Genomic DNA, 27,523 nt, shown 5'->3' with positions numbered 1-27,523 from the left:
TCATTTCACCCTCAAGTATAAGAGGTCTAGCGTTAACATCTGGTGTATTTAAGAGACTTTAGGGGGAAAAATCTGAAAAGTTTACTGATGCCAAGTTGAGCAGTAGTAAATATGGGGATGGAGGAGGCAACCCCATGATGAAAGAGGCAGGCTCAGGCTGGTATGGAAGGGGAGCCATGGTTGTGCCTGACTCCCCTTAACATGCCTAGTGGTTAAGCCTAGCAGATGGAGAGAACAAACAGGCAGCTGGTGTGGGGGAGCACACCACCAAGCCCCAATCTGCTCCTTTAGCAAGTCATTAATCTGTTTAAACTTCAAGCTTTGCCCAGTATGAGAAAGAGGAAATCAAATCAAGTGCACACAGTCCACTCCATCCTGTGGTCCTTCACCCTTGCTGTGCCCCTGAGCTCAGCCAGCAGTCTTCCTACCCTACCCCACCCCGCGCTCTTTATGACACAAAGCTTGGGCTGATTCTTTCACAAACACCTGTGCTGTTATTGGAGTATCTCACATTTGCCCAAAGGAAACAGAAGTACTACTTCCCATCGATTCAAAGACCTCATCATTACTGTATTTACCTCCAAGCAAGTCCTCTCTATGACGGTAATGCAGAAGGCGCATCCCAAATTCAGAATGTGAAAAATCATTTGAGAGAATATAAAATATTTACACACATTAGTTCTTTATTGGAAGAGGCAGTTCAGACCCATTTATATATGCAAAAGGATAGGATGACAAAATATGTAATGGCCCTGTCACCTTTTCAAATATTTTACTTAAAATATACTTTATATTAAGCTTTAAGGTCACAGTGAAGGAAATCTCTGTAGTTGCCATTAAAACTACTCTAAAGAATATTTCCTGCACAAAATGATGCAGGATTTTAAAATATACATGCAGAAAAAGACATATCTTAAGTGTACAGAACACTCAGATATTCAGCACCCAGATTTAGGAACAGTATTACCAGCACCAGATAAATACCCTCTTTCAGTCTTCTCCACAGCTGGCTGCTATCCTGATTTCTAACTGTAAAGACAAGTTTTTATCTTCTTATATGTTACATAGAGTCATGCAGTGTGGATGCTTCTGTGTCTGGCTTCCATCATTCATCTCCGTGAAACTGAGCTATCACTGCAAATACTTACGGTTCACTTGTTCTCAACACTCTGTATGTAGTCTTCTGCAATGAAACATACCACTTAGGTTCATTCATTCTACAGCATGCATGCCTTCGGAGAATTCTGGTCTGTGCAGTTTTATGCCATGAATATTCTAGCATGTCCCTTGGTTGATATATGTGCACCTATCTGCTAGGTTTGTGTTAAAAGGGTATATGCACGTTCAAAGTGCCAGCTTTCCAAAATGGTCAAACTAGTTGGCAATACCTCCAGTAGGGTAGGCTTCCTGCTGCTTACATCCTTGCCAAAACTTCTTTTTCATGATTTTCATTTTAACCGTATCAGTGGGCGGGTGGTAGTACCACATAGTGTTTTAAATTTGCATTTCCCTGATTACTAACAAAAATAACATACCTTTTTGTGTTTACTGGCCATCTGGATATTCTCTTTTGTTAAGTGGATGTCCCAATCTTTTGCCCATTTTCTATTTTTTTCTTGTTGATTTGTAATTGTTCTTTTTCAATTTTTAGATCCAGGGCTGGAAACTGTGGCCTTCGGGCCAAATCCAGACTGTTGCCTGTGTTTGTGAATAAAGTTTTATTGAAACAGACATGTTCACAGAGACTACCTAGCTCACAAGTCCCAAGTACTTACTATCTGGCCCCTTCCAAAAATGATCACCAACTCCTCCTCTACACTCAAGTCTGCTGTCAGATACATGAGGTGCAAGTACCTTCTCCCTGTTTCTTGCCTATTTGCTTTCTTAATGGGGTCCTTTTGACAAACAAAAAATTAATATATCCAAACTAACTGGTTTTATTTTATACTTTAGTGATGGGGGGGGGGGCTTAAGAAAAATTACCTTACTATAAGGTTACATACAGCCTAAGTTTTCTTCTGAAAGCTTTATTTTACATGCCATATTCAGATCTGTAATCCATCTCAATCCATTTTTTCTATTAAACAGTACCTTTCCCATTACACTGCATTATCATCTTCATCAAAAACCAAGTGACTGTATTATATATGGGTGTTTCTGGAATCTTTATTCTGTCCCAATAGTCAATTTATCTCTGTACCAATACCACACAATTATAACTTCTGCAGCTTTAGGACAGGCCTTCCTTGATATCTGGCAATGTAAGTTTTCACTCCACCTATTCCAGAAAATAGCCTGGACTATTACTGGTCTTCTGAATTTTCATTTGAATTTTAGAGTTAGCTTACTTTTGATTAACTTACTAAGACTTTTAAGATTGCTCTGAACATATGAATTAATTTTGGGGAAAATTGGTATCTTTTTAAGACCGTGCTGGAGGTCATGAACTAGATATGTCTCTCTTGAGTTCTGCGAATTATTTTTCTGGACACAATTCTTAAAAATATGGTGTTAGGTCATTTTCCCTCGAGGCACTTGAGGATTTTGATGCTACTGTAAGTGGCATTGCTTTTAAGATATTCATTTTTTTATGTTCACTGCTGGCATACTAAAAAACTATTTTTGCATAAGCTTGTATGTAGGGACCTTGCTAAATTTATTAATTCTAACTATCTGTGCATTCCTCAGAACTTTCAATGTACAAAATCACGTCAAATGAAAATAAAAGTTTTACTTCTTTCTAATCCTTACTGTTTAACTATTTTTCTTCCCTTATTCTCCTGGCTAGGTCCTTTTGCAGAATACTGAATATAATTAGTGACAGGAATACCCTTTTTAATCTTTTTTTCATTTTTGCAACCTGGAGAAAACTTTCAATATTTTAGTATTAGATATGCTGGTGCTTATAGTTTTAAATACTTTTCATCCAAGTAGAGAAGTTCTTTTCAAATTCATAGCTTATGAGGAACACAAATGGATGTTAACCTTACCACGTGACTTCTTTGCATCTTAGATTACTTACTTCCATGTGATGTAGTCCAGTGATTAATTTTTGATTTTTAAATGATCCTTATATTCCTTGGCCCAGAACTGAGTCATGTGACCATATAAACAATTACTGGCAACTGGAGTGGAATTATCATGATTGGTTCAGATGAATCTGTCATGTGAGGAAATGGTGGACAAACTCTTCCAGAGAGGAATAAGGGGAGAAAGGACACCGAGTTAAGGACACTGCTAGAAACTTGTATTGGTTCCAAAATACTGGGAATGAGGGGCAGTGCACACATAAATATGATGTAATATTCACGTCAAATAAAAGGAGAGATGACGTTTCTGAAAGACATTGTATTGGCATACTGCGCACTTAAACCTATTGATTAGACAAGTGGAGTGGCATGAGAGCTGTGTGTATTCTACAGATAACAATGTGGATGCTGCCTTCTACTGACCCAGACTTAACTCCAAGTCGTCTATGCATAGTTTATGAAAATAGTGTTTTAAAAATCTTTTTTGCTCAAATGTAGTTGAAATCACTACAAAACCCACAGCTTAGGTTTTATTGATGGGGTATTCACTAAAAACTCATTTATCAATGCCTCCCAATAGAAAATTATGCATTTAATTATCCGGTATCTAGCAAATGTCTCACCAAAAACATATAGCCTGTATTAGTACACTTTGCCACCTTAAGACTCAAATTAGAATACTGCCTTTTCCCAAAAATTCAACCCCAAATTTGCATAGAATTACTGTTAGACCATATTTTAAAAACATGATAGAAACTGCCATATATGTGTTTAATGCTACTGTCCTCATTTTAAACTCCTGATGATTCCAAAACTTCATTTTATACAATGGTTTATTCAGAGCTGATAGCTTCTGATAGTTTTCCTATAAACACTGGAATTTACATCAGAAATATGGCTTTTAGTATAACAATTTCCAAGACAATATGTTTTCCCACATTCATCACTCTGACAGATCTTGCCTTGGTATGATTCCCTGATATGTAAATACAATTTGAATTCCAAAATAAATATTAAATATTCATCAAGTTTCACTCCTGTATAAATTATCTTGTGCCCAATGGGTTGTAGGACCTTGCCGAAGGCTTTGCTTCTTCTTGCATTCCTAGGGATTCCTTTCTGGGAGGAATCAGGTGGTGATGAATCTAATGCCTGAATGGTTTTCCCCATTCAGAAACACGAACTCTCAATGACATCCAACTCCCTATTAGATTTTGTCATACTCAGAGGGTTTTGGCTTCACAGGAGATTCTCTACATCCAGTACATTCACATTACCTCTCCTGTGAATTCTCTGATGGCTATTGAAGGCTGACCTGTGGTGGAATTTTTTCCCACACTCATTACATTCATAGGGTTTCTCTCCTGAATGAGTCCTATAGTGTACAGTGAGGTATGACTTCTGAGAAAAGACTTTTCCACATTCATTACATTCATAGGGCTTCTCTCCTGAATGGCTTCTATAGTGTACAGTGAGGTTTGACATCCGAGAGAAGACTTTCCCACATTTACTACATTCATAGGGCTTCTCTCCCGAATGGATTCGGTGGTGGATGGTAAGATAGGACTTCTGAGAGAAGAACTTCCCACATTCGTAACACTCATAGGGCTTCTCGCCTGTGTGCACTCTTTGATGTCTGAAGAGGGATGAATTATGGGAGAAGGTTTTCCCACATTCACTGCACCCATACGGTTTCTCTTCAGAATGACTTCTGTAATGTATTGTGTAGTAAGACAACTCAGAAAATAATTTTCCACAGATGTTACATTCATAGGATTTCTCCCCTTTTGGAAGCGACTGGTGCCCATTGAAGGTTGAACTGTCAAGGAAGATTTTCCCACACTCATTACATTCATAGGGTTTGTCTCCCAAAGGAGCTGTAGGATGGTCAGTGAGATATGAGAACTGAGAGAGCTTCCCGCATTCACTACATTCGTGGGGTTTCTCATCTGTGTGTACCTTCCGATGTCTAATGAAGGCTGAATTTAAATTGAAGGTTTTCCCACACTCGTTACATTCATAGGGTTTCTCTTCTAAGTGACTTCTGTAATGTATAGTGAGGTATGACACTCGAGAGAAGAACTTCCCACATTCACTGCACTGATAGGGTTTCTCTCCTGTGTGTGTCCTCTGATGTGTAATGAGGGTAGATTTTCGGTAGTAGGATTTCCCACATTCATTACATTTGTAAAGTTTCTCTCCTGTATGCGTTCTTTGATGGTCACTGAGGGCAGACTTGCGGGAAAAGGATTTCCCACATTCGTTACATGGATAGGGTCTTTCTCCTGAATGATTCCTCTGGTGTAGGGTGAGATGGGTCTTCTGGCAGAAGGTTTTCCCACATTCATTACATTCGTAGGGCTTCTCACCTGAATGAGTTCTCAAGTGTTGGGTGAGATGTAACTTCTGACAGAAGGTTTTCCCACATTCGTTACATTTATAGGGCTTCTCCTCTAAGTGTGATCTCCGATGGACAGTGAGAGTCCCCTTTTGACTGAAGGATTTCCCACAAACATTACATTCATAAGGTTTCTCTCCTGTATGGGCCCTTTGATGTATGATTAATTTTGACTTTTTACAGAAGGATTTTCCACATTCGCTGCATTCAAAGGGCTTCAATTCCATCTGTGATCTCTGGTATACATTAAAACTTGACATCTGGATGAAGTCTGACCCAGAGTCATTCCATTCATAGGGCTTTTCCCCTATATAAGCTCTCTTATGAGCAAGGAAAACAGCTTCATTGTCTAAGGCTTCCATGCATTCATTATATTCAAAGGGTTTCTCCAAAATATTAATTTTCTGAAGAATACTTTCTTCATTTTGAGAATAGCTTTCCCCATTTTGATTACATTCATAGGGTTTCCCTCCATGGTACATCTTCCCGCATTCACTACACTCATCAGGTTTCTTTCTTGCATAGCTTCCATCACTAATAATTAATTCTGAAGTAGATTCTAAATTCTTTCCACATGAGACACAAGTATGAGATATTATGCTTGAAGGAACAAGGCTTGTTTCCACATTATATGTTTTATCAAATACATTCTCTCTCTCTTCAATCAGGGTTTTGTCATTGACAGAAATAGCTTGCCTTGAATGTTCTTCTTCATTTCCTGGGATTCTCTCTATCAGGTCATCAACCTTCCAGACTTCTACAAAGGAATAAAATTAAACAAATCTTGAGAATCTGAACACACAGGTATCAAATGGGAGTGTTACTCAAGTGCCCTACTGTGGAGCTGACTCTGGCTTTACAGCCAATCTCCACAAATAAAAATCATCACAAGTATACAGACCCCCTTTCCCCTTGATTTGTCACATAAGACAGATCCCCACACACACATGGGAGTGGGGTGGGGTAGGCACAGGGAATGGATGATGGGGGACAGGACTCAGCACTAGAGAAAAAAAGGGATAGTAAATTCACACTGAACACAAGTACCTTTGTTACTTCACAAACATGTTCAAAACTGGTAGAAAAGGTGAAATAAACCCAAGAACTGGTGAGCAGAGGGCAACATCACTGTAAGAGCACAGATTAAGGCAGAAATGGGAGGTCTCTTGACTACGTCAGTTCAGCGAGAGAACAAGAGCAATTGATGCATGAATGTTCAAAGAAAACATCCAAGTATGGATTACACTGGCAGTAAGAGATAGCAATTATATTAAACTGTAAAGTACTACTTCATACTAAGATTACTATGATGACATCCTCACTGGCCCACACCCTTCAAAATCTGTCTTTCTATTCTGCACATAAATCCAAATAAACATTTTACAAATTCATATCTCCTCATCTTTAGAGATAATCCTACAACCAGGGCTCCAACTCCCCAGTCCTTGTTCACATTTACCTGGAAGCAGATATCTAGGCATATAAATATCCAAAGGAAATGTAAGATGGGACCAGATGACAAGAGACCAAGCCACTAACATCAGCTGTCAGAAGTGTTCCCATGGCTGACTCAACCCTAACTGCACCTGTTTGCACAACAGAGTAGGTGGCTAAAAGAGCAGAGATGAGGCTACCTCGATTCAGATCCACCTCCAATGTACTACTGGCTGGGTCTTGAGCAAGTTATTTAACTGTGCTGCAGCTTCACACAGCTGAAATGTGCCCAAAATACAGCACTGGGAAAGGACCAACTGAGTGCATGTAAATCTCTCAGAACAGTATATGATACAAAACAAACACCAGGGATCCCTGGGTGGCGCAGCGGTTTGGCCCCTGCCTTTGGCCCAGGGCGCGATCCTGGAGACCTGGGAGATCGAATCCCACATTGGGCTCCCGGTGCATGGAGCCTGCTTCTCCCTCTGCCTGTGTCTCTGCCTCTCTCTCTCTCTCTCTCTCTCTCTCTGTGACTATCATAAATAAATAAAAATTTTTAAAAAATTAAAAAAAAAAGAAATATCTAAAAACAAAACAAAACAAACACCATCGATTTTCTTTCAATTTGCTGACTTAAATTTCATATCAGTCACATCACTGAATAACACTGAGTCCTGAAAACCAGCAAGATTTCCCATAGGTGCAGATTTTGTTTAGTGTAAAACCTTAAATCACAGATTTCTAAAGCTGCCCCTACAGGATTAACTTTTATTTCTATGTCTCTCACAAATTGTTGGAGCCTCAGAGCTACTGTTAGCTGTCTTCATCCACAATCAGTGCAATACCAACTGTTCTGTGCTCAGAAATTTACACTACTCCTGGGCCCCAAAGTTCCAAATACCAACAGGAAAACAAAAAACAAAAACAAAACAACAACAACAAAAAACAGAAGTTATCATTTACCAGTAAGATTTTTCATTACCTGGTCTCACAAATATAATCAAACCATCATTTCACCAATCTTCCAAAATACCTTCTGCTCCAGGAAACCAGGCTATGCCCATTTATTTCCAACCACCAGCCTGTACTCATGCTCTTATTCACCAATATGGCTTCCAGCAGTGGCTATACTTAACATCTGTTTATAGTTCAGGGGAAGCTTTAAAATATTTATCAAATCACTTCTTACCCATTTAACTTCCATTAATTTTTAACACAGCATGATTACAAAATTGCCTGTAACACATACTTGAAAATAAGTACTCTATATGAAAGCTCCATCTGAACAATCCAGGCAGCCATGTTCCCCTTTCCTAACTAAACCCGGTATCTGAGGAGGGTATGGCTACATTTCCTAGTTTTCCTGGACTCTGTGATTAGAAGCTAAAGTACTTCCTAACTGATCAAATGGGGTGCTTTCAGGTACCACCTTAACCCTGTTTTTTGGTTTTTTTTTTTAAGATTTTATTTATTTATTCATGAGGGACAGAGACAGAGGCAGAGACATAGGCAGAGGGAGAAGCAGGCTCCCTGCAGGGAGCCCAATGCATGATTCGATCCCCAGATCCTCAGACCCTGGATAGTCTGGATCACGCCCTGAGCTGAAGGCAGACACTCAACTGCTGAGCCACCCAGGCATCCCCACCATCCCCATTTTATCAAATCCCCAGTTGAGGATAAATTATGTCTCAACCAATCAGTAATAAAGGGCTTTCATCCCTAGGTTTTCAGTCTGTGAAAAATCTACAGAATGCCTTCAATATGTCACATATCAAAGCAGAGTGAAAAGATCCTTACTCTTTTGGAGACTTTAATTCACGGAGAGAAAGGCTCAAGTAACAAATGCACAATCATCACAATCATATCTAACTTTTGTGGTAACTGTGGAATGGGGATCAAGAGAAGGAAGAGACAAATGTGGTGAATGAGTAATTAAGGAAAGCTTAAATAAGAGGTGAACTTTTTTTTTTTTAGAGGTGAACTTTAAGGGTAAAGTTCTAGAAGTTCTATTGCACAATAATGTGAATATAATTAATTATCTTTGAACTGTATGCTTAAAAATGTTAAAATGGTAAATTTTGTTACACATCTGTGTTTTTCTGAGCCTTGATATTTCTTTTGGGGTAGGTTTTAAAATTTTTTAAATTTATTTTTCAAATTCAAATATAATTAACATACAGTGTTATATTAATTTCAAGTATATATTGTTATCTCTTTATAACTACAAAAAAAGAAGGAAAAAAATCAATTTGGGTAAGAAAAGTACATGTGGACGGACTATGATAGTCTTGAAATCTAGACAAAATGGGATTTAACAAGAGTCTGGGGAAACAGGACATGAATTTTGATGGGCAACATCGCATCATAATGGGTGGGACCTGAGAAGAGAATATAAATTCTATTTCAGAACACACAGAAGAAAGACAGGCTCATCCTGTCAGCCCAGTGTTAAATCAAGTGGATATTTCAGATGAACAGCCTTTGCAATTTCCAACTAGGATTCACTGTAATCCAGGTATGAGAAAATATCCTTTACGCTGATGTCAGAAGAAATTAAGAATATGCAGGAACTTTTTAAAGCATTTCACAAAAGATAAGAAACAGCAACCATTTTAAGGGACCTGAAGAAAACTAAAGAATGGAAAACAGGCTCCTTTTCTCTATTAGTTGTTTGAAGCTCAGAGGTCATCATGAATGACCCACGAACTATGCCATCCAGGAAGTTCACAACCAAGAGACAACTTCAGGAGACACAAATAATCACTGATGTTCTTCGTCCCAGGAAGGCCACAGGAATTTGGGAACAACTAGCCACAACGTACAAGACCACAGCACGCGTTAGCTTTTTATTTGGAATAGGAAATTCTGGTGGTGGCAAGACAACAGGCTTTGGCATGATCTAGGATTCCTTGGATTATACCAAAAAAAGGGAACCAAATACAGACTCACAAGACATGGCTTATACAAGAAGAAAGAAGAAAAAGACCTTCAGGAAACACTGAGAGGAACGCAAGAGCAGGACGAAGAAAAGTCAGGGGGACTACTGGCAAATGGTGAGCCTGAGACTGGAAGACAGAAGTAATGACTCTGCAGTGACTATCTGAAGGGATCGTGAGGATTTATCAATACGCTCAGAACTTTTCAAAAAAGAATGGCCAAGAGGGTCCTGGGGGCTAACCTCACTTATGAGTGAACACTCCCTGAATATCCCTGGTGGCTGCAGGCGTGGGAACACAAAGGAATGCAGGAGGAAAAGAGGAAGGCCTCACTCATTGCCGCTCTGGCACACCGAAACTGCTTAAAGCACAAACCTGAACAAAAATCAAGATGGTTGCACCGATGCTGCAGCAAAGCTGGATTTTATTTTTTAATTTTGTAAAAGATTTTATTTATTTATTTATTCATGAGCGACACAGAGAGAGAGAGAGGCAGAGACACAGGCAGAGGGAGAAGCAGAGTCCATGCAGGGAGCCTGATGTGGAACTTGATCCCAGGACTCCAGGATCATGCCCTGGGCAAAAGGAAGGGGCTCAAATGCCGAGCCACCCAGGCAGCCCAAAGCTGGATTTTAAAGTACGCTTTTCTCTCACTCTTGCAAACCTTCCTCACCATCCTTCTTAGCTTGTGGTCTCAGGACCTGGCTCCACCCTGAAAACAACTGCCAAGGCTGGCAGCATATAGACAATTCCTGTGAAACCGGCTAGATCCTCTATTTCCCTATAACCCCCCACCCCAAACCCCTTCCTCGCAATTTGTGAAGGCCACATCCCGCTGTAGCCTCCTCTGCCTGACAAAGCAACAAGCTCTTTATTATTATTTTTTAAAAGATTTTATTTATTTTTTCATGAGAGACAGAGAGAGAGAGAAGCGGAGACATAGGCAGAGGGAGAAGCAGTCTCCTCACAGGGAGCCCGATGTGGGACTTGATCCAGGAACCGGGATTACACCCTAAGCCAAAGACAGACGCTCAACCGCTGAGCCGCCCAGCCGTCCCAGCAACAAAGCTCTTATTCCTCTTTATCCCCAACTGTCTTCAAGTTATATTTGGGCTCCGAAGCACAGGCGGCCAGTTTTCAACATCATCACCACGGGAGGACTGACTTAGAGAGGCCTGTACTCATCACTGCCCAAGGGCACACAGATGCACCCATGGCAGGGCAGTGGCCGCCCTCTGCCCTCACCAGCTCAAGGAGGGGACAGGTTTTGGTATCTGAGTGGTACCTGGTACAGAGAAGGGAGTGAAAACAGGCAGAAAACCAGCCTGAGGCACTTCACAGCAAAGAAGAAATAAAATGGAAGACAGAAAGAACGAATGAGAAAGCCTCAAGTTCATTTTTCCCTTAGACTTCTGAATGCCTGCAAACAACGGAATTCTGTGCTCTCACGAGTAGGTGAGTTACTAAGGATGCAGGAGGAAGTGACTGGATCCTTGGCATTAGCTGGCACGGAAAATACCTTCAGGTGTACATCAAATGTAAAATCAGGAGAACAGCCTGCCTGCTGCACTGGAGGGAGCAACGTGCTGCCTGTGCCCTGGGATGTGTCGCTGAAGCACGAGAGGCAGAGGCTCTGGGTGACCATGTTCACAACAATACCATGCTAACTTACCCAGATGACTCTGACATGGCAGTTCACCTTCAGCTACCCACGGCTCCTCTCCCTGTTCCAATTTGAGGATCACTTTCGGTTTGGTGCTGTCATACCCTGTGAGAAACAGAGGCAGACTCAGATGGGCTGCTGGGCTCTCTGAACTCTGAGTCTGAGATCCTGTCCCAGAGGCCTAGAGGCTACAGGATAAAATGGGCCGGTTTCGCACCTTTGCAAAGTCAGAATGCTTCAATGGAGGCAAACATACAAATACCCTATCTGGTGCCCAAAAGGAGTGAAAAGGTCCTATCACTTATTTCTTCAAACCTGAGGGAAAAATCATTAAATTGGCAGTTGCCCCTCATACCCCACCCCCGGGGCAGCAACCCAGACAGCAAGCTCTTCTCACCCACGGAGACGAGATGGCTGTAGTTCTCCAGCATCACATCCCTGTAGGTGGTCTTCTCATCGGGCTCCAGCTGCTGCCACTCCTCCTGAGTGAAGTCCACAGCCACGTCCCTGAACGACACTGGCCCCTGTAATGGCATTGTGTTGGAAATAGTAACATGGAAGAGGTGTGCGTGCATAGGAGCTTACCAAGTTCACTGATAAAGCCACCTGTAAACACTGAAAACCTGACTGTATGTTAGACCCTGGAATGAAAACAAACCACAGTGGAAACACACTGCCTCTTGGTTTTCACATGACCCCTAAAAAACCAAACCCCCAAACCAGAAAACCAACAGAGTTCTTGTTGGTTCAGTTCCAGAGTTTTGCAACTGAACTGAGTTCTGGGGGACATTAAGATGAATAAAATAGCATTCCTGCCCTCAGTAAGCTTCTGGGCTGGCAAGGAAACACCACATGGATAAACAGGCATTTGATCCCTGGACCTTCTCTTCAGCCACCTTTGATGGGGGTGCTGGCCTGCTATAGGACTGAGGGGGAAAGATGATGCAGAGGTGTGAACATACAAATGGCAGGAACAGTGGCAGCAGTGACACTGAAGAGGCTGGTAGGAGGAAGAGGGCGGTGGGACCCTTTCTTAGGGGCAGCTCTCCGACAGTACAAGATGATTCTCATCCAGGAGCATAAACTGCACAGTTACCTCCCTGCTCCCAAAACAAAACCAAACCCCCTAAAAGTCCAATTTGAAGAAATACAAAAACAGAATCTTGGAACACGAAGGCTGTTCCCTGGGCAGGAATTTCTCTGAGGAGACTCCTGACACAAGGAGTTGAGGAGAAAACGAAAACCCGGAGCTGCTGAAGGCAGGGCTTTACACTCAGCACACACTGGGCGCCAGCAAGAGTGGACTGCGGGCTGCCCTTGAGAATCCCAGGCCCATCAAGAGGGCCCAGAGTCCCTGCTGGCAGCCAAGGTGAAGAGCAATTAATCCAGGAGCACCTGAGGAGCCCGAGCAGCTCCGTTTTTGGTACCCAGAGCAGCCAGATGAGTGCTGGCTGTGAAAACCTCTCTGGCCGTGGACACCGCGGCCATACACATGGAAGAGTGCAACATACTTCAGGCCTCCACATGGAGGTGGTGGTCACACATTCACTGGCCAAATAGACTTCTGTGATAAATGTTAAACCGGAAGGAATATGGGTGCAATCCAAGAGTGTCTTGGGCAAACCAGGACACACACATTAACTCCATATGTGTTGAACATGGGTGATCTTCCTGAAGGCAGCTCTCAGAGAACTACACTCAGAGGAAAGTGACTCAACCGACTTAACCATGTCTCCCAACTTTTGACCGGTTCAAAACAGGGGTGGTGCCTACAGATTCTGTGCCTAAGGAGACACAATCCACAGAAGAAAAAGATAACCTAGAAAATGGGAAAAATATCTGCCAACTGTGTATTTGGTAACGGACTCATACCACAATATAGAGAGAACTCCTAAAGCCCAACAACAGATACCTACATGATTCAAAATGGGCAAAAGACTTGAACAGACATTTCTCAAAGACAACACATAGGTGTCCAATAAGCATGTGGGAAAATCCTCCACATCACTAGTCATGAGGGAAATGCAAATCAAAGCCACAATGAGTTACCACCTGCCATCTCTTAAGATGTCTAATACCAGAAAGCCAGGAAATAACACGTTGGAGAAATTAGAACCCTTGTACACTGTTGGTGGAATGCAAACTGATGCAGCCACTGTAGGCATGAGAGCTCCTCAAAAATTAAAGATAAAATTACCATATGATCCAGCAATTCCACTTTTGGGTATATACTTAAAAGAACTGAAAGCAGGGTCTCAAACGTATTTATACACCCATGCTTGTTGCAGCATTATTCACAACAGCCAAAATGCAAAAGTAATCCAAGTGTCCATCAACATATCAAGAGACAAGTAACATGTGGTCTTTACGAACAATGGAGTAAAATCCAGCCTTAAAAAGGAAGATTCTAGCACCGGCTACATAATGCTCAGTGAAATAAACCAGTTACAAAAAGACAAATACTACATGATTTCATTTAGGTGAGGTACTTAGAGCAGTCATAATCATAGCTACATAAAGTACAATGGTTGCCAGGGGCGAGGCGAGGCAGGGTGGGAAGTTAATTATTTAATGGAGACAGAGTTCCAGTTTTGCAAGATGAGAACGTTTTCCATATTGATGGTGGTGATGGTTGCACAACAATGTGAATGTACTTAATGCCATGAACTGTATGTTGTAAAATAGTTAAAATAGTAAACTTTACATAATGTGTAATTTACAATAAAAAAATGGAAGAAAAAAACTGAAGTGATGTCTATCTAAATATATTTCCCTAATCCATTAACTTCCAGAGCTCTGCAGTCATCCCCTCCATAAAGAAAAGAGCAAAAAGGGGTCATTATTTGAGTATATTCATGTTAGCTAGTAGTAATTTTTCTCTCAAAAACTGAAAAAAATCAAGAATCATCAGCTAATTGAGGAAAACAGTGTAAATAAAAGATAAGCATCAAGATGAGTAGCTCAACAATGATAGAATCAATTTCATAAAGAAAACAACTTACACTTTTTCTAACGATTTACATTTTTCAATAAATTAAGAAGGATACTTCTTCCATAAAAGGAGAACATTCGGGATCCCTGGGTGGCGCAGCGGTTTGGCGCCTGCCTTTGGCCCAGGGCGCGATCTTGGGGAGCTGGGATCGAATCCCACGTCGGGCTCCCGGTGCATGGAGCCTGCCTCTCCCTCTGCCTGTGTCTCTGCCTCTCTCACTCTCCCTCTCTCTCTGTGACTATCATAAATAAATAAAAATTAAAAAAAAAAAAAAAGGAGAACATTCTCCCAAAAGCAGTCAGCAAAGATTACTTAGAAATTAAAGATTAAATAATTTAAATTAAATTATTGAATTTTTTAAAACTCCCAAGAGGCTTAAATAACAAATGAGACACAGAATATGCAATTTAGGAAATCTCTCAGATAACAAGAAATTGAAATGATGGAAAAAGAGCTTGAGATACAAATGCCAGATGTGACAGGTTCAAGTTTTCAGAAAGAGAAAACAAGAAGGATGGACACAGAATCAAAGGCAGAATGGTAAATGATACCTGAGCTGAAGGATAGCATAAGCCTTCACTTCACAAGGGGCCATCCAATTTGCAAACAAGAATATTGGGGGGGAAATACAGATCTAGAAATTTCCTCATAAAATGCCCAAAACCAAAAAATAAAGGAAAATTTCTAAAAAGTTACAGGTGGGAGAAAAAACACCCCTGTAACTGCCCTGGTAGTTAAAAAAAAAAAAAACAACCCTGGTAACCCATTCTACTTCTCACCTGAAAAAAAAAAACCCTTGGACAACTGCCCATGACTTGTGAAAGAAAAAAAGATTTTGACCCAGAATTGCACAGCAACCCAAGGTATCATTTCAGCCCACGAACATTAGACACTTTCAGGAAAGCAAGGCAATTTATTATCAAAGGAAACCCTTCCCTCAAAATGTTCAAGATATATGCCATTCTAATACGGCTAAGAAAATACTTTTACCTCCACAAAGATGCTGAAAAAAACCTTTGACAATATTCAAAATACATACGTGATTTAAAAAAAACCTTCAAGAAAACAGGAATGGATACTTCACTAGCACGAATATATGTATACACACACACTCTTATATCCTACCTAATACGCATAGTATGAGTGATACACATAGACATCTCAATCACATGCAAGCATATATATGTGTTAGGTTATATGCTCAGGTATATTTATGCAGTCCTCTCAGTTCTAAAGTCAGAGTTTTACTTAATGGACAAACACTAGAAGCATTCCCAGCAAGACCTGGAACAGGACAAAATGCTCACTATCTCCAGCTGGAAAAAACAACTAGAGGCATACTAATCAATAGAGAAAGAATAAAACCATTTCTATTTGCAGATGATATACTATATCCAGAAAACTCAGAGAGTCAACAACAAAACCAACTCAATAAAAGAATATTATTAGGTAAGAGAATACAAAAATCAACACATATAAAGCAACAGCCTGGCTGGCTCAGCTGGAAGAGCATAAAACTCTTGATCTTGGGGTCATAAGTTTTCGCCTCATGTTGGATGTAGAGATCACTTAACTTAAACACAAGGAAGAAAAAGAAAATCATTCAAAAAAAAAAACACACACACACAAACCCAACAGCCTTTGTTACATTATTAGACTAAGACATAATTCAAACATGCACACAGTTTATGGAGTAACAGAAAAGATAAAACTGTTAATAAGAAATGTACCAGGGGATCCCTGGATGGCTCAGCGGTTTGGCGCCAGCCTTCCGCCCGGGGCGTAATCCTGGAGACCTGGGATCGAGTCCCACGTCAGGCTGCATGGAGCCTGCTTCTCCCTCTGCCTGTGTCTCTGCATCTCTCTCTCTCTCTCTGTCTCATGAATAAATAAAATCTTAAAAAAAAAAAAAAAAAAAGAAATGTACCAAATCTATCCTAGGAACATTTTAAAAACACTCCTGAAAGACATAGAAGCACACTTAAACAAATAAAATGAAAAAAAAAAAACAACCCAAAAAACAAATAAAATGATGCTCCTTGTTCCTGGACAGGTAAACTCAGTAATACAAATATGTAAATCACCCTACTCTCAATTATTTTATAGATATGTGATCCCAACAAAAATACCAAAAAGCTTTTTTCCTGGAACTAGGTGAGCTAGCACTAAAGTTCATATGGGGGGAGGGGGATCAAGAACTAGGAAAATTGCCATAAAAAAAGAAGCTGTTTAGGAGGCCTAACTCCTACCAGACTTAAAAAACACAACCTTCATGATTAAAAGTGTTTGGTATTGGCATATAGATGGAGATGGATAATGGAATAGAGCACAAAATCTAGAAATAGACTTGTGTTATTACATGACATATCATGAGAATGCGTGATATCATAATACAATATAACAATCCACAGAACTGATTTTTAATAAACACTGTTAGAGCAACTACAGTCATTTGGGCATGGACCAAACTAATCCATGCCTTATACCATGTAAGAAAAAAGTCCAAGCGAATCACTAATCTAAATATAAAATATTAAAACACACAGAAAAAAAATAGGTGAAATTTCCCTATAACCCAGATGTGTGAAAAGGTTTCTAACTATGACTCAAAATATAGGAGTCAGGACTGCTTCCAACCAAGATGAACAAGGAGCAGATTTACCCTGCCTCCTGAAAGAACACTGAAAAACAAAATATACGAAACACTGGTTTTTAAGACATGGATCTTGAAGCAACAAAGGACAGGAATCAGAGATGGGAGATAAAAAAGAGGAGGCCTGTTGTTACTGCTAAGAGGATTTCCAGCCCTGGAGCAGGGAGGGAGAACTATGACAGAGGAAGGGAGGATTGACAAACAGGGTAAACACACAGGAAATAACCAGCTATACAGAAAATCATTCATCTACTGAAATGGGCCTAGAACAGATGTGGATGTTACAAGTGGTAGAGAACTTGAAAATAGTTTACAACTGTATTCCTCATGTTCAAAACATTTGACTAGGAAAAGGGAAGACATGAAAAAAAAGACTAAAACCAAACTTCTACACATAAAGACTACAGTGTCTGAAATGAAAATTACACTGCACTAGATTAGCACAGCACGGAAAAAAACACCAGTGAACAAGAAGCATAGCAACAAAAGCTTATGTAAAATGAAACACATACAGAAAAAGGAATTTAAAGAGAACGAAGAGTGTCAGTGGGTTGTGGGACAACTTCGAGCAGTGAAACACACAAGTAAGAGGAATCACTGAAGGACAGATAGAGGCAGGGGGAATATTTGAAGAAATGTGGTAAAAAATTTCCCAAAGTTGATGAAAATCATAAACACACGTATCCAAGAAGTTCAATGATCCCCAAACACAGACATAAAGAAAACAATACCAAGACATAACACAATCACACTGCTCAAAACCAGGAATAAAGAGAAACATTTAAAAGCAGCTAGAGAAAAACAAAGACAAAAACCACATAGAGAGGAAAGAAGGTGAGAGAATGATGTCACATTTCTCTTAGAAATGATGTGAGAACACAGTAGAGGAACATGTCTGAAGAATAGGAGAAAAACCAGCAAACCTCCCTTGAAACAAAACCAAGGCAAAAAAAAAAAAAAAAAAAAAAGCATTTTCCGATATGAGAGCTAAAAGAATTCATTAGCAACTACAAGAAATGTTCCAGGGCCCTGGGTGGCTCATTTGTTGATTTCAGCTCAGGTCATGATCTCACAGGCCTGGGATCCAGCCCCAAGTCCAGCTCTATACTCAGAGCTGAGTCCGCTCGGGACTTCTCTCTCCCTCTGCCCCTCCCCTCCGCTCTTGCTCTCTCTTCCTCCCAAATAAATAAATAATGCTTAAAAAAAAAAGTGTTCTAAAATCTATAAAGAACTTATCAAACTTAACACGCAAAAAACAAATAGTCCAGTTAAGAAATGGGCAGACGTGAAGAGACATTTTTCCAAAGACATCCGGCATTCTTTCAAAAAGATATCCAAAGAAGACAGACACATGAAAAGATGCTCAACATCACTCATCACCAGAGAAATATAAATCAAAACCATGATGAGATATCACCTCACACCTGTCAGAAAGGCCAAATAAAAATTCAAGAAACAACATCCCTCTTCTACTGTTGGTGGGAATGCAAACTGGTACAGCCATTCTGGAAAACAGTATGGAGGTTCCTCAAAAAGTTAAAAATTGAGCTACCCTAGGATCCACCAATTGCACTACTGGCTAAGTATTTACCCAAAGGATATAAAAATACAGATTCAAACATTCTGATGTTTATATCAACATTATCAACACCAGCCAAACTATGAAGAGTCCAAATGTCCATTGAGTAGTGAATGGATAAAGAAGAAATGGTGTATATACACAATGAACTACTTAGGCATCTAAATGAATGGACTCTTGCCATTTGCAATGACATGGATGGAAGTACAGGATACTATCCTAAGTAAAGTAAGTCAGAGAAAAACAAATACTGTATGATCTCATCCATATTGGAATTTAAGAAAGCAGATGAATATATGGGAAGGGGGAAAAAAGAGGGACACAAACCATAAGATTCTTTTTTTATTCTAAAAGATTTTATTTATTTATTCAGGAGAGACGCAGACAGAGAGAGAGAGAGAGAGAGAGACAGAGACAGAAGCAAGCTCCATGCAGGGAGCCCGACGTGGGACTTGATCCAGGGCCTCCAGGATCAGGCCCTGGGCTGAAGGCCGCTCTAAACCCCTGAGCCATCGAGGCTACCCAACCCTAAGATTCTTAAGGATTGAGAACACACTGAGGGTTGATGGAGGGATGTGGGTGGGGGAGGGGCTAGAAGGGGGAATGAGTATCAAGGAGGGCACATGTGATGAGCACCACGTGTCTCATATATGTGGTTAATCACTGAATTCTCCTGAAACCAATATTGCACTGCATTTTCCCTAACTAAAATTTAAATAAAAATTAGGAAAAAAACAAAAACAAAAACAAAAAACCCCGAGAGTGCTCAAGAAAGTCCATCAGGCAGAAGGAAAATCACAGATCTAAACCTGGATAGACATAAAACATAAAGAAACCAAGAGTACCAGAAATGGTAACTATGTGATTTTCTTATTCTTTACAAATATAACTCTTTACCTAAAAATCACAATGTCTTCGGGATTCATTCTACCTGTAAAAGTAATATCAAACAAGAACATAAGGACCAAGAGGGGAGAAGTGGAAATAACAACAAGCTCCCTATAGTTGAAGTGAAACAGTACATTACCTGAAGATAAAACGTAAAATATTAAAGCTGCATATTACAAACCACAAAGCTATAAAAACATAACAGTGTTAGAGCTAATGATCCCGCAAAAGATGTAAAATGGAATTAAAAAAAATACACAATCCATTCAAAGGAAAGAAGTTCACAAAAGAAAAAAGAAACAGACAAATAGAACAAGGAGAAAACAAAACCAGACTACAACCTAACTGGTTATATCAATAATCAGATTACATATAAGGTGGTCTACGCAACCCAATTAATAAGCAGAAACTGTTAGACTGGATTTAAACACCAAAATCCAACTAACTGCACTTCAAAAATAAAGATGGAAATAGGGGAGATCCCTGGGTGGCTCAGTGGTTTGGCGCTTGCCTTTGGCCCAGGGAACGATGCTGGAGTCCCATGATCGAGTCCCACGTCCGGCTCCCTCAATGGAACCAGCTTCTCCCTCTGCCTGTGTCTCTGCCTCTCTCTCGATCTCCCTCTTTATCATAAATAAATAAATTTAAAAAAAAAAAAAAAGGATGGAAATACGCTAAAACTGAAGGGTGAAATCACAAGCAACCCGTCTCAAAAGAAAGCCAGACTGGCTACATGACAATGTTATAATAATATACCACGTCCAGAATTCATCCATCAATCAATATCAATATCCTTGATTTTAGTAGGTACAATCTGAAGAGGGACATGAAAGATGACATCTGCTCTCAAATGATTCAGATAAGAATATATATATATACACAAACACACACACACACAGCTAATAAAGCAAATGTGGGGAGAGGTAAAAAACTGGAGGATCAGGGCAAAGGGAACATGGGAGTTCTCTAAGATCCTTGCGACTCTTGTGTAAGATTGAAGTTTTATCAAAATAAAATGTTGAATAAAAATGAATGCTAACAAATACATAGAAGATGTTGCAAAAGGACTGAGAAACCCATCTGAAAGGATTCCTCTCGTCAAACACATAACCACTTAGACATCTAAGAGAGAAAGGACATCAATGTACTGAAATACTTAAAATATGTGTAAACCCATGAGCTCATAATGGTAAGAAACTGAAACAAAGAAAAATCCCAGTTGCTTAGGAGCCTACTGGATATTGTGAAAATAATCTTGTCTGTAAGAAACACAGAACTATTTAAAGAGATGTTGCTCTTTAGGAAAGTATTCTAGCTAGGAAACAAAGAAATGGTAAAGTAACATAGCACCATTATGTCTCCCCTAAAGAATTGGGGGATCTTGGCAATGAACATCAACCAATGGATGCTAACGTCACAAAAACAAAGGAAGATGATACGGCCTTCGAGGGGAAAGGGGACAACAGTCATGAGCAGCAAGACTTGCAAAAGAACTGAACAGAACTGGGTCAACGTCCAGAGCTAACTACCAATAATATAAGGCATATAGGTAATGATAAAAGTCGTCGAGTAAGAATAACAGCAATGTGGTCCACACAATCCAGACTATGGGAAACACAGGATAAGCCCAATTTCTTCAAAACATAGATTACAAAGCAGTAACATAGGACACATACAAGGAAACCAACAGTAAATGATTTAAAAGACTTAGCCACCTGGAGAGAGTGGTCTCTGTGTGTATCCTGATTGAAAAGAACCACCTCAAACACATCCAGAAGATGGCGAAACTTTGAACAACAGATATTATATACTTTGAAAAAAAGGTATTGCAGGTTACCCTCACCCACATTTTCAAACACCCCTGATCAGTTAAAGAGCAAAAATATCTGCAGGTGAACTTTTTTAAAAGCCAAGAAAAGGGAGACTCCATGAAGAAAAGAAACGTGGAAGTAATATATCAGATGAATGATCACGGGAGGTAAGAGCTGGGTGATGTCTGATGCATCTGACTGTACTGAGATCACCGCTAATCTATCTTTTTAAAGGTTTTATTTATTTTTGATAGTGAGCAACACAGTGAGAGAGAGAGCAAGAGAGTGAGAGCACACACAAGTGGGGCGAGGGACAGAGGGAGAAGCAGACCCACAGAGCAGGGAGCCCAACTCGGTGTTTGATCCCAGGACCCCAGCATCATGACCTGAGACAAAGACAGACTGCCTGAGTCACCCAGGGGCCCAGGTCACTGCTAATCTTTAGCAACACGTTCAAGTGAGGGGTGAGGACAAAATCAAGATGCTAAGAATTTAAATGGGAACGGGAGTGAACGCATATTTACTAGAGAATACCTCCCTGTATTATGTACTGCACACCCCAAACAAGTAGTAATAAAAGAAGCCACCTGAAGGATGCGCAGACCATTACACTCACGACTCAGCTTTTACCCCTAGACAAAACAGTAACAATGAAAATATGTCTCCTTGGATCACAGTATTTTGGTGCCTGGAAAAATTATACATACCAGGTCCTCGGTTTAGATAAGCAACAAACATGTAATAAGTTGCAATGATTTAATGATGATCATGAGGAAGGCTATCAGCAATTACATCAATTTCACAAACACAGTTTAACAAGTCTTAAGAAACCTTTAAAGCCCAGAAGTTAAAAAATGGTTTCCTCGAATAATCAACTGCAATCAGGTAAGGCATGGTATCCTCCTTTTCTCTGACCACCAGGCACATGAGTCATGTATGTAGCCCTGCCCCATAGTTCTGCACACATGAATTCCACAAAAGACTCTGGGTGCTAATCTGACAGAGTGAGAAGTGCATTTTACATGGTAACGTCTTTTCTTTCCATACTCCCATTTTAAAATCTGGACCCATATAAATCTCCTGAAACGCATTACAAAACCAAGCACGGAGACAGGAAAACTCACCTGGGATTCATTCATTTTCTGCTGCTCTTGGAAAACCGTAGACTCTTAACGGTGGACCTGGGGAAGAAGAAGAAATGATAGAAGTCACTGGTCATCCTGCATAATACCACCAAAGAAATCTCATTCCCTGTGAACACTCAGAAGAGGCTAAAAATGTGAGAAGAGAGAAAGGTACAACAGAATTGGGGTCCCTCCCACGTATCACGAGGTGATCAGATGGGTTACTCTTTCTCTTTCTTTCTCAGATTTTATTTATTTGTTTATTCACAAGAGACCCAGAGAGACAGAGAGAGAGAGAGGCAGAGACACAGGCAGAGGGGGAAGCAGGCTCCATGCAGGGAGCCCACGTGGGACTCCATCCTGGATCTCCAGGATCACACCCTCGGCCGAAGGACCCGTGAAACCACTGAGCCACCCGGCTGCCCTAGATGGGCTACTCTTCAATGGTTTATATAAACATCGGCTCATTTTTCTCAAACCGTTTGCCTTCATTAAACTCACGTTGAAAAAAACCCTCCTCCTCACGCTGCTCTCTACGTATTTCCTTATCTCTTCAAACTACTTAAAATCATGTATGCACAGGAACAGAAAACACCAGGTCTCTAAAATAGGGTAAATGTGCATCAAGGCACACTTGTTTTCAAATGCTCTCCCTTCGCTGGCTTGTCCGCTAGCTACACCGAAGAACCTTTTGATCACGAAAACTAACAGGGCGGCCAGCACGCGCGCCCAGGAGCCCAGGCCCGAGAGCAAGCCCACCCACGGACCCCGTCGCCCTGGACAAGCCGCCTCCCTTCTCAGGCCCAGGCTCCTCCTCAGTCAACCAGGCAGCCGCAGCCCGGCCCTCCTCGCACACCGGCCCTGCGCTCCACCGGCAGATGCCCCAGGGCACAACGCAGCCGGCTCCGCACACACTCCTGGGCGCTTAGAGACCCGTCTGGAGGCTGGACAGGGCGACGGCGCAGCAAGGGGGGGACGGGGCCAGGGGAGCCGGGACCCCACGAGTCCCGCGTCCCGGGGGAGCGCCCATCCCTCCCCGCCCGCGCGCACTCTGGCCGCCCGGAAGATCCACAACCGCCAGGAGGCCCGCAAGCGCACGACCTACCCCGTCGGGACCCGCCGAGCTGCCCCAAGGCTCGCGAGGGATCCGGGGCGGGGGCTGCTCCTCCTGCGCCCCCCGGGGCCGCCGTTCCCGGGGCGCCGGCTCTGGAACTAGCGCGCAAACTCACTTCGGGCCGACCACCCTCCGGGGCCCCAAACGGCCGCCTGACGCCTCGCCGTCCTGCGGCCGCAAACCGGCCGGACCCGGGCCCCGCCGCCGCCGCCGCCGCCGCCGCCGCCACTCGACCGCCCGGCTCCTCCGGCCCAGGCCCGCGGGCTCCGGGGCTCGCGCTGGGGGGATCCCGCTCGCGCCTCCGCCCGGCCCGCGCGGACCCGCGCCCGCTGGGTGCCGGCCCGGCCGGACGGCGGACAGCCCCGCAGGTCCCGGGGAATCCTCGGCCGCCGGAGGCCGAAGCCTGGGAACCGCGGCGAGCGGTGACCTGCGCACGCACAGGAAGCGAGAGCAGCGCGGCCGCACTGCGCCTGCGCCAACACGCACACAGGCCGAGCTGCACATGCGCACCACGGCCCCGGCGTGCGGCCCGGGTCCTGCGGGAGCCCCCTGGGGGGAGCGGCACAAATACCCGGACTCTGTTTCCCGGGAGTCCAAGCGCCCACACGCTAGGGGACGTCTCGAAAGTCTCCACCTCCTCGGGTGGGTAGGAGGCACCGTGCTCAGAGGATTGACCATCCGGACCGACTGCCCAATGTCCCCGTTGTCTTCGCTCCCGTGAGGAATCGAGGAGACGTGTCGCTTCTAGTAGCGGCTGTGTCTGCGTCCTGGATCCCTGGTCCTTTCCTTCCCTGAGGTCTGTCGGCTTGGCACTGAGACTTCCACAAGCAGGAGAGGACGCGGAAGGGTGCACGTGTGCACGTCACTGAACTATGACAAGTTTCCCTAAAACACTGGGATACGATTACTACTCAGCAATGACATAAGAGAGGCGCATGGTTTCTCCAAGAAAGGAGAAGGAAATAGAAAAGGTAGCAGCTTGTCCAAGTTGCACAACGAATGCAAAGTACAGACTGCGGAACAACCGGATTTCACACACACACAAACCCGAACCCGGATACCTGGGAATTTGCCCGTCCGACGAATTAAATGTATGTTAGGTTAAAATGCCATGTTTTGACGAGGAGGTCCTAAGGACAAGGACTTAGCAGTATTTTGGGGGAGAGATTATATGACGGTGTTCCTGGCCAATTGCTTCTTCAACGCCGCGGGGTGGTGGGGATTAAAAGTAGAATCTCCCGGTCGCCTGGGTCCTGGGTGCCTCAGAGTTGAGCATCTGCCTTGGGCTCAGGCGGTGATGCCCAGGTCCGGGATGGAGTCCCGCATCGGGCTCCCTGCAGGGGGCCTGCTTCTCCCTCTGCCTGCCTCTCTGCCTCTCTCTGTGTCTCTCATGAGTAAATAAATCGTAAACAAAACAAAACAAAAAACAAAACCCTTCTCCTGCCATCCAGGAATCCTCTCCACAAATATAGAAAGAAGAGAAACTGTTCTGTTGGTTTAAACGATTTATTTGAGACAGAGAGAGAGAGAGAGAGAGAGAGAGCACGACAGCGCAAGAGAGCAGGGGGAGGGGCAGAGGGAGAAGAAGAGAGAATTCCCAGCTGACTCCAGGCTCAGCCTGCAGCCCCACGGAGGGCTTCATTCCACAACCCTGACATCCGGACCTGAGCCCAAACCAAGAGGCAGCTGCTTAACTGGCTAAGCCACCCAGGCCCCCCATCCTACTGTTAAATAACCTTTAAACCAGACTGTGTCGCACATCACAGGCAAACCACTAACAAGTTTGCAAGGAGAAACCCGAGACTTGTCTTTCATTGTAGCTCAGCCGATAGTTCTCATCCTAAGTGGTAAACCTGTTTCACACCTACAGGACTTGCCAGCACCATTTGCTATGCATTTTTCCATAGTTCATCCTAAATTCACCTGGTAATCGCGGTGCTGGTCCATCCTAGTTGTCTCTGTGTGAAGGAGAAAAAAAAGTTCTTACCTTTCTCTGTCAAGCAGGTAGTTTACAGCTCATAGCAAGATGCCTAGAGACCATGCTTACCCCCTCCCGGAGACACAGAGGGACATTATCTTCCTTGAGGTTTACAGGTCAAAGACATGGCTCCCAGGCCCTTAAGAACAACCTTCCTGGGTTGTAATGTGGGCAATACAATTGTTTAGCTTCAAAAGATATTTAGGTACGTATGAGATCAACAGAGGAAGTATGTATATTACAAGTTGACTCGGGTAATGCTTTTCTTTTTCTTTTTTTTTTTTTTTTAAAGATTTGATATTCATGAGACACACACACAGAGAGAGGGGAAGAGACGTAGGCAACTGGAGAAGCAGGCTTCCTGTAGGGGACCTGTTGTGGGACTCCATCCCAAGACCCCAAGATCACACCTGAGCCAAAGACAGACGCTCAACCACTGAGCCACCCAGGTGCCCCAGTAAAACTCTTATGTTTTTTCGTTGTTTTTCTTTTTGAAGATTTTATTCATTTGTTCATGAGAGACACACACAGAGAGAGGCACAGACACAGGCAGAGGAAGAAGCAAGCCCCTGGCAGAGAGCCTGATGCAGGACTTGATTCCAGGAGCCCGGGATCACGACCTGAGCCTAAGGCAGATGCTCAACGACCGAACCACCCACGGCCCCCTTCCCGCCGCCCCCCGCCCCCCCGTAAATCTCTTCGAAAAAGTAACAGTAAGTACTCTTTTATACCAATGAACGGGCACATAACCCATTCCCGATTTCCCTTAGCCGAGCTGCTGCATCAAACTAATCCCGCACAAAGGGTGTGCTTCTCCCGAAGCTGCCGATGGCAGTGGCAGTGTAGCCAGGAGCAGTCTTGCCCAGCTCTTGCTGTAAGGAAGTGTGGCTGGTGCCGTAATGCTCACCGAAGGAATGCTGCAATTGGAGCCAGGCGATCACACCTCCCCTGGGCCTGAGCCTAGAAGATCTCCAGGCACATCCCTTCCATATTCTTTTCCGTATTCAGCAGGGAAAGGAGAGAAGCTGCGCTGAGCACGTTGGTGTAGACAGGCAGATCCCCAGTCCCCTGGGTCCTGGCCTTCAGCCCGGCTCACCCCACCACCACCCCAGTGCAATGCCTGGCTCAGCTGAAGACCGGGACGCCCTCCCACCTCTCCACTCTGGCTCTCTGCCTGTGAACTCTGGCTGTCGTGCCCCTCCCGCCGAACATCCCACTGCGTTCCTGCAACTCACACACGCTGGGCTGCCCCACAACCTCAGCCCCCGACCTCGGCCTGAATACTCTCTGGGCACTGAACTGGACGCTCTAAAGGCTCACCCTTCACTCCAGATAGCTAAAATCTGTCATTTCATATTTTCATCTATCTCCTCCTTCTAGAAACTTATTTAACCCGGGAGGGCAAATCTTCACCTCGTGTGTCCGTCTGGGCCAGAAGCAGCAGACCTGCAGACCTGCATCTTTTCATAATGTTTAAGATCTCTTCATTCATTAGTGTTTAAAATAAAAAGTTTTCTCTTTTTGTATCTGGAAAAAACACAAATATTTCTCCCAATTTATCATCGAGCTTCATTCATTCATTCATTCATTCATGAGACAAGCACACAGAGAGGCAGAGACACAGGGGGAGGGAGAAGCTGGCTCCCCAAGGGGAGCCCGACGGGGGCCAATCTAGATCTCGGGACCCCAGGACCATGCCCTGGCCAGAAGGCAGCGACCCAACTGCAAAGCCACCCAGACGACCCAAGTCAGTGATCTTTTTAACCTAATGTTTTACTTTATTTTCTGTCATATGGATATTGTTTCTGCGTTCAAATCGTTCAGTTCCTCTTCATACCTTTCATCTGTTTAGACACTGTCTTTGAAGAAGCCTTTCCCACCCTTAATTTCCTAAGTAGTTGCCTCGGTTTGCTCCCGTTTATTT

The 27,523-nt window shown here is 42.9% G+C and overlaps 2 protein-coding genes across 2 annotated transcripts; one reads left to right on the top strand and one right to left on the bottom strand.

Annotated features, from left to right (window-relative positions):
- Window positions 1-665: 665 nt before the first annotated feature.
- On the bottom strand, window positions 666-23,751 carry RBAK (RB associated KRAB zinc finger). The gene is made up of 5 exons (XM_072753187.1): window positions 23,613-23,751; window positions 22,508-22,564; window positions 11,858-11,984; window positions 11,470-11,565; window positions 666-6,184 (listed from the first exon to the last, which is right to left on the bottom strand). The coding sequence occupies exons 2-5, from the start codon at window positions 22,520-22,522 to the stop codon at window positions 4,269-4,271; spliced, it is 2,154 nt and encodes a 717-aa protein (XP_072609288.1). The 5' UTR covers window positions 22,523-22,564; window positions 23,613-23,751; the 3' UTR covers window positions 666-4,268.
- On the top strand, window positions 23,124-27,136 carry LOC140598063 (uncharacterized). Its single transcript, XM_072751285.1, has 3 exons — window positions 23,124-23,135; window positions 23,219-24,712; window positions 26,097-27,136. Exons 1-2 carry the CDS (start codon window positions 23,124-23,126, stop codon window positions 24,269-24,271), a joined length of 1,065 nt encoding a protein of 354 aa, XP_072607386.1. The 3' UTR covers window positions 24,272-24,712; window positions 26,097-27,136.
- The last annotated feature ends 387 nt before the right edge of the window (window positions 27,137-27,523 follow it).

This window comes from Vulpes vulpes, chromosome 3 (assembly GCF_048418805.1).
Source record: "Vulpes vulpes isolate BD-2025 chromosome 3, VulVul3, whole genome shotgun sequence".
Lineage (NCBI taxonomy): Eukaryota > Metazoa > Chordata > Mammalia > Carnivora > Canidae > Vulpes > Vulpes vulpes.
Note: the sequence above shows the minus strand (reverse complement) of the source record. Positions and strands in the feature narration are given on the sequence as shown.